The sequence below is a fragment of the Musa acuminata genome, chromosome BXJ2-9, assembly GCF_036884655.1.
Source record: "Musa acuminata AAA Group cultivar baxijiao chromosome BXJ2-9, Cavendish_Baxijiao_AAA, whole genome shotgun sequence".
NCBI lineage: Eukaryota > Viridiplantae > Streptophyta > Magnoliopsida > Zingiberales > Musaceae > Musa > Musa acuminata.
Window position 1 is genome coordinate 33,940,530 of NC_088346.1, and position 8,382 is coordinate 33,948,911.

At 36.3% G+C, this 8,382-nt stretch overlaps 1 protein-coding gene across 1 annotated transcript; it reads right to left on the minus strand.

The window, feature by feature from the left end:
• Positions 1-6,529: 6,529 nt before the first annotated feature.
• LOC135622026 (zinc finger protein 2-like) lies at positions 6,530-6,916 on the minus strand. The gene has a single exon (XM_065123657.1). It carries the CDS (start codon positions 6,914-6,916, stop codon positions 6,530-6,532), a length of 387 nt encoding a protein of 128 aa, XP_064979729.1.
• Positions 6,917-8,382: the final 1,466 nt, after the last annotated feature.

Genomic DNA, 8,382 nt, shown 5'->3' on the forward strand with positions numbered 1-8,382 from the left:
AAACAAGATTATATGATTTGCATGTGTTGATTGAATTACCAATTTTCGAAAATATCTTTGTCAAATTATTTTTCACTTAATTGTAAAATATATAATGATTGTAGTTTTGAATGTTTTATTATTTGTCAGATTAAAAATGATAGGTAAACATTGCTCATTAAAAAGATGTGCTTAATTTTGTTTAATTGTTTATTCAGTTTGATTGATCATATTGAAGGTTATACGTTAGTTATAAGTTCATAAACTAATCCCTTCTAAATCTCGATATAGAGGTTATAGGCGAGGATACAAAATGATCATAGTCATTATTACTATTTTGACTTTTGTTCAGATATGTGTCATTAGCTATAGTTATGTGAATTTACACGGGAACTCATAATTATGTTTATATTTATTCATGATTAGGCGAGAAAGATCATTTTGTATAAAAAGAGTGAAGATTACTTGTAATAAAGTAAAATTAGGAACATTCTCAATAATATTTCTAACGAAAAAAAAAAATCAAAATGTCAACATTAATCACAACATGAAATATGTAAGAAAAACGTATAATTCATAATTTGTAAAAACATAAAATACAAAATCAAAAATAGTTCCAGATAATTACTTGTAGGTTGTCATTTCAGAAACTTCTCACACAGAAATATTCGTTAACACTTGACTAACAAACACCTATTATTATGAGGCTCCATGCCAAAAAAAGTAAGGACCCAACAGTGTTATTGATCATCTTTCTCTTTACATTTACTTTGCACACTCAGTAGAGTGATCTAAGCTTAACTAGGATTATAGCATCATCTAGGAAGACCAATCAAGTTGGCATGCAAAAGAGAGAAACTTCGGGACAAGCACTCGATGGTTGGCTCCATTAATAGGTTTCGCTTAAGTCTATGCTTTGTTGATTAAGAGGGCTTTTGATAATAGTTAAGATTTCGCACAGCTCAGATTTTTTTAACTATATAAGGAAATATCGTTAAAAATTCTCCCTCTGTGTAAAAATAGAGAACACCATATCAAGTACAAATATTTTTTTTATTTCATTCTTTACGTGGTATCAGAGCTTGTCTTGCCTCAGCAAGATTTCCTGAATGACAAACTCTGATCTCGCAACCATCGCTGTTGATCCGATCTCCAGATCTAATTCCACCGAGACTCTACCTTCAACCACTGACTTGCTGTTGGAAGATCACCCTCACTGCTTTGTTAGATCTCCCGTCTCTCATGTAGCCTTTGTTCACGTTGACTTCCCTTGTTTCGTTGGTTTGCTCGGTGGCCTGTTCTTTTCGTCGTCAACCAAATCGCAGCTTCATTCACCGCTACCAGTGTTCCTCTACTTGAGCCGGCAGCTTTCTTTGCGGTCGCCTACTTTGACAGATCCTCCCCCTCCTCTCCTCGGTTGATCTTCCTCTTTGAAGGATCGTAGGGGGTGATTCCCACGCACTTCGACGTCGACCAGGCCCTCATCGACGGGCTCCGGCTACCGCCCATCTACGGCCACGCCTTCCACCTTAGCATCGTCGGTGAAGCCTGATCTCATCGAAATGCCTGGCGATCCCCTTCGGAGCATGAAAAGATATCCTCATCTGCACTCGAGACCCATAATGCTAGATCCCCCAATCTGCCGCCCTCCCCCATCTCTCGCCATTTCCTCTGCCTTAGCGCACCTCCGGCAACATTAATCTGCAGCAACAAAGGCTGTTCTACTGCGGTCGCTTTCTTCCCTGTGGCTACTATTTCCTCGATGACTAGTGGTCGTTTCTGCCGGTGGCCGTCTTCCTTAATAAAACAGTGATATTTCCTCAGAAAATCTTAATTATTATCATAAAAATCTTAGTTATTATCATGCTCCCGCAAGATAGTACTATTGTCAAGGATGTTGTTCTTGGATCAATATGAATAATATTATTATCATGAACAACAATCTTATAGAAATCAAAGCATTCCATAAACATCTTCTTCGTTTCATTCTTTACGGCTAGCCGGTGGTTGCCCTTCTTCATAAACCATCTATTTTTTAATTGATAAGCGTCTGAATCCATCTTTGCCATTTTGGCTGGTTTTACACGTTCATCTGTTTCTTGCAGTAAATTTGTGAGAAAAGAAACACCTATATTCCTTCTTCTTTCTCCTTGCTATTAGAGATATCACTAAAAGATCCTATACGAGATGAAAAATATAATTAAGAAAGTTTCTCCCATTGATTATAATTTTAATTAAAAAAAATTAATTAATTTTTAATAAAATTTATTATAAATTATTGAACCACATAATCTAATATTTTGCTCGTATTACAAAACCATTAATCTCAAACTACAGGACTAAGTTTGATGTCTTTCATATAAGAAACAAATAAGATAAAGAGTACTCCATCGACGAACCATCTTATTCGATCCTCATCTGTTTGCGTCAATGCTACGCTCTTTTATTCTGGATGTTCAGATTCACAACTGCAAACATCATGGTCGCCCTGCCCTACACATGATCTTACAGTTCTTCAGCATCTGGCAAAAGTTGTTGAGGTTGAGCATGAAGAAACTAATTGCCACACTGCGTTCGTTTCAGTGACAAGCGTCTTCTGCATTAATGAGCTTTCTTTTCCTTCACCTTTGCGAACGGCATAAAGTGTCAAGAAATCATGGATAAAGAAGATATGACGTCTACCGATCCACTTAATTTGATGGGATGTTTGCTATTGACATATCTCTCATATCATGGAAGAAAAAAAAAAGATGAAATAAATAGACATGTCACTCGACGAGTGGTCCACAACAAGAACATCATTGTCAAATTTATATGAATGCTGGACTTTTAGCAGATCATTATCACGTATATTTTGCCTATACTTCGATCTCCAGGTATCTTCTTCTACAGTAGTTTCTCTTGAACAAGTAGACTACCAACACTAGCCGGAGGAGGAGGTCAGCGATTCTTACACTTACATAGAAGTGTTTGCATATGAGCTACTTGTTAGAGAATTATATTCACCAGAACGATGATAATACATGGATAAAAATCTTAACATCTAGAGAAGTATATATATATATATATATACACACACACAAATGAAGTTGCCAGGAAGCAGCAAGCAGTTCTTTGCCCATCAACATAAGTGCAGCTAATTACTCACTAAATGACAGCACTGCCTGGTGACTGATAGCTTGTCGGCCTATTTGCTTGCTGCAGTGCCAATCACTAGGGTTTTCAAAGATTCACTGGCTTCTATCTCGGATCGAATGGAGACGTCTGTTCCACCATGTGGAGCTGCTCCATTCTGTGGTCAGTATGTGTCCAAGGACGACCATCTCTGCAGACAAAGCCACAAGTATCTCTGCATATCCATTACCAGAGATGATATCATATCCATGCCAAACATGTGCAGGCAATCTCACATGCTTTCCACCCACTGCACTTCAAAGTACCGCCATGGATGGAGCTGTTTCCGATAAGAAAGTTTCCACGATCACTTCATGAAGACTTCAGAGATCACGAGTCAAGACACCTTTCACCACCTAACTGGCGGAGCCATGAGGCTGATGAGGACTTGACCTGGAGTGGATTACGTATTAGATTCCTTTGTGGCGCATGTCTTCAAAGGATATAGATTTAAGTCAAATGACTCGTCTTGTCGGGTGACTTCACAGACGGTGTCGAGCATGATGAGACATCGTTTCCCCAGATTCTGTGGGAAGAGACGATGCATTCTAAGCCGCAACCGGAAGGAGACACTCACATTGAAGTAGCTGTGAAGCACACACATCTACGTCTCTTCCTCTCTGTTGAATGAAGTGAGCACAATTTTGAAGCATCATTCACTCAGATATAAGCTTTGTCTGGGTCTGATGAAGATAAAGTGGGAGAACATGATTAGGTTGGTTGACCCTGCAGCGACCTGTACCAGGAAGAGATGGTAGAACAGCATGCATGCTATAAAGTAGTGGGCAACAAGTTTTGGAGTCCCCTTAAAGAAAACTTCAACCCATGATTTGGTTGACTGTCATAGAATCGAAGAACTGCGGATTCTACCGCAATATGTTTTATGTAGGAACAATGATTTTTTATTTTTTTTCTATAGTATTTGTTTTGTTCCTTAACATGCATTTTCCGACAATGTTGTTTATTAATCTCTAAAACTTTCTGCAGTGATTACTCTGTTCGTATTTGTATAGTAGTGTATATGAACAAGCTTTTTGAGTTTGTTCATCCATAAACATGAAGAATAATGTGAACCATTTTATGTTATTACAACATTAGACGAAAGCTCCGTCTATCTTCTTCATTATTTAGGGACTTAATGGTATCTCCATTCTTTTAAGATGTGTTTTTTAATAATTTATCTCAGGATCCAGTGAAGCTCTACTGAATCTTTAGAAGATTAATCATCATTGTGAAGGAAGGAAGAATTTAAAACGTAGAAGACACAGGGTCAGAAACGTAGTGAACTAGAAAGGAACCTTTTCCTCCCATTACAGAGCATAAGTTTAGTAGTATCTGAATACATGGTTGGATTAAATAAGCAGAAAATAAAAAAGGTTTATACAAGCTAAGGATCCAACATTTATTCAGATACTATTATTTAAGACAAAAATTTTACAAAGAACGCACAGATCCAAACATTTATTTTGTTAAATATTTAAGATAAAAAATCATGTTCCATTTAAATAATACGTAGTTTCTTAGTTGAAGTTAAGGATACCTCCATTTAACTATAAAGTCAAACATTCGTATCTATCTGTTGCGGTGTGATTCATTGATTAAATTATTCCTTCAAACGATTGAAGTAATCATAGCCTCCTGTACTTCGCTTGATCAAACACACTTGATTCAAGGCCATGTAAGAAATTTTGGATAATTTGAATCTAATCATACATGGAGATTGGGTACCTATACAATCCAAAAGCTTTAAGTTACTTTGGATGTGGGTCAACTTCAACATATATACTTTCATATAGCCCTATTTCTTGATCCATTTCTTAGCTTCTCTCTCACACAAGAACTTTTTCCAACAAACCATAATAGTCTCAAAAGAACTGCTCTATGCATTTTTATTTATATTTTTTTGTAATAGTGCCAAAAAAAAAAAAAAGCTTTATCGCCCAAGTAGAAACACCGATATCATCGCCCAAAGAAATAGTTAAGAATTTCACCACATTTAAGGATTCATCAAAATAATTGGATTTGTATTCAAATCATTCCGATTGTTTTCCAATTAACTATTAAAATAAATAAAATTTTTTCAATAACTATTTTACATCTTTGAACATACATGGATCCTTGGATTATACTCCGATTAAAATTTAGTTATTGCGAATAACGTATCAAAACCACCTCTTCTATTTTTGCTTGATCAATATCATTACTATTCATATCCGAATTATTATTTACCACTCGTTTCACTTTCTTAAACTAATTTCATAATCTTTCTTTTATTCTTCTCCATATTTTTGATCCAGTCCTTGTAATTCATTGATCCAAGATTTAATCATGTAAATCATAATAATAGAATAACTAAAATGTAATTCTTTTAGAGAAAAATAAATACAAGTTCCTTTTGGGAACTCCAAATTAGATTTTCTTGCTTCAATGAGCTCTCCAATATTAAGTATCTTTCTTCATAAATATCTCAGAAATAGTATAAAATCAATCCTAAAATTCTGATTCTTTGATGAACCAAGTAACTACCATGAACATTTGTCTTCTCCTCTATCAATCATAAGTATATCAATCAGCTCAAACTAATCACTGTGCACTAGAAGACTTGTAAACAAGTTTTTCTTTCATACCTGTGCTTGTTCATGACAAGACTCTTTTGCATAGCTAGATTTTTTTTTGCCTATCTAATCATTGTGAAAAGACAGATAAATTTGGATCACTTGTGTTAGACTTTTCATGGAATTATTGCTTGCTTTCTGCAAATGCACTAAATAATATAGATACTGCTGCAATCATGCAGACTAAACCATACATAATAGCTCATGTATTCAATATATCATTTTCCCCTTGTTTAAGATCTGATTAGTTTGCATCAATTTCGTCATTGATGCCTTTATAAATCATTAGCTAACTTTGCCTGAATGAATGCAGCTTTCTTGCCGAGGAAACTCATCCACTGGATGCATCATCCTACATGTACTTACTTGAGTTAGTTGACCATACACAGGTAGAAGAACCTAATGAACTTACTGTGATCATAACTTTGTAAATCTCATAAATGCTAGCACATAATTATTGCCTCTGAGAATTGATCAGATGCAAGAAATGAAGTGTTGGTACCAAAACCATCGCAATTGATTGAAGCTATTTGAACTTAATTCCATAGGGTATCATACACAATTAAGCTAAAGGTCACAACTATATCACAATTCTTCTGTGTCATACGAGAGAGAGAGAGAGAGAGAGAGAGAGAGAGAGAGAGAAGAGAGAGACTTCATAAGATTTTAAGATTAACTCAAATAGACAACAAACAATCAAATGTTTCTAAGTGATGGAGGTAGACCGAAAAAGGGAAAATGAACGCGTGCATGGTTGGTCGTCATAGCCTGAGAGACAAGTCGATGTCATCCGCGATCCCTCCTTTGCCGTCGAATCCACTATCACCTCCTCGCCACTGCGTCACGGTGGCTGCGCGCTCCTCCTTCCTCTCAACCCGGCCTTCCAAACTGGTGGAGCCGTGCCGAGGCGCCGCCACGTTGATCTGGGAGGCCCGAGTCCGTGCGATCAAGCTCAGCTCCCGATTACGCTTGGCCAGGCTCCGCTCCAGCTTGTGCGCATTCTGGTGGCCTCCCAGCGCCTGCGAGCTGACGAACTTCTTGTGACAATAGATGCAAGTGAAGACTCGCGCTGGCTCCGGTGGCATCAGCAGCACGAGCCCCAGTTCCAGCTTCACATCGTCATCCTCCTCCTTGTGGTCAAATTCCATGGCAGACAACCGAAGAGGCCGAGAATGAGGGGTATGTGGGGAGGGCTGGGGACATAAGATAATGGAATATAAAGGTGGTGGATGAGGAACAAGTTACGAATGGGAAGATGAGAGAAAGGGGTAGGTGATGAAGGAGATTGGAAGGCTTGTCGCCTAGACTTATGGTCGGGCTTGAACAGCACAGGTAAGGATAAGATGACACATTACTTCAGTTTCTTGGTTTCTTTCAACTAAAGGTGCCTAAAACTTCACTTCTTTTCAGTGTCCAAAAGGAATTCTTTTACTCATTCTACAGTTTGTGAGAGGCGACATCTTTTACTCTTGTGAATCAGTAAATGAATCTACAGCACAAATGATTTCTCAACAATGCACTACACTACTTTACCTAACAAGTCAGATCGCAATTATTTAGTGGTTTTTATGGCTTTTTTCTCCACACACAAAGAAAAAACATTTTCTTTTGGATTTCTTTTTCACTTGATATCATCCTATTTTGATTTCATCTTATAATAATAGCAAAAGAGATGCACAAAGGAGGAGGCATTGAGTGTGAGGAGAATAAATGAAAGAAAAAGCTTTCTGCGTGACTTCATATTATTTGTACAGCTTCTTGTATCTCCTTATACTACTCATCTAAATTTGAAAATGAAGTTAATAATACTTGATGAACTAAGTGTCAATCTTCTTGCTTAAAAAGATTATTCTGATGTTTGCAAGCGTCGTAGGAACTTTTAAATTGATGGAATTAATAGAAACATAAAAATAAGATGTACATATGTTTTCACCGGATAGATTTCATATTTACTTTTTTCAATATCAAATAATAGAATAATTTATGAGTAAAAAAATTATACTCCAAAATTTCAATGTTTACTTTTTTTTTTTTTTTACAGATATTTTCATTTGTAAGCATGCACGACAAATCCACTTGCTAACGATGTCAGAGCAGCTATTGCTGACATTATTTGGAGACTAGTGACCATGACGCCATTAGACATTCATGCCACTTTCCAGAGTTAATCACCACAAGTGACCATGATGCCATTACTCCATCATTCTAGTTAGAAATTAGTAGCGACGAGTGAGTCAAACTAATCAGAATTAATATACATTAAATTAGACATCAATTCAATCTAAAAATTTAGTAATAATAAGTGAGATAAGCTAATCTAAAATTACATATATAGAAAGAGACATCAACTCAAACCAATTACTTAAGATCATTTAACTATGGACTAAACTAAAATATATGTCATCTGATACTCTTGATATTTACCAATGTGGAACTATTGTTTTAGTCCTCTTTTTTAATATCACATTTACACATGAAAATTTTCTTTTTAAAAAAAAAAATATATATACTAACTTGTCCATGTTAAATGACTACCCAACTGGTAAGCATATGTAGAAGAAAGCATTGTATGAGTTGAAGCAAGCACCACATGCTGGGTACAATAAAATTGATG

What these genes read in the sequence shown, in the direction of transcription:
- LOC135622026 (XM_065123657.1), bottom strand. Translation starts at nt 6,916, where the DNA reads ATGGAATTTGACCACAAGGAGGAGGATGACGATGTGAAGCTGGAACTG.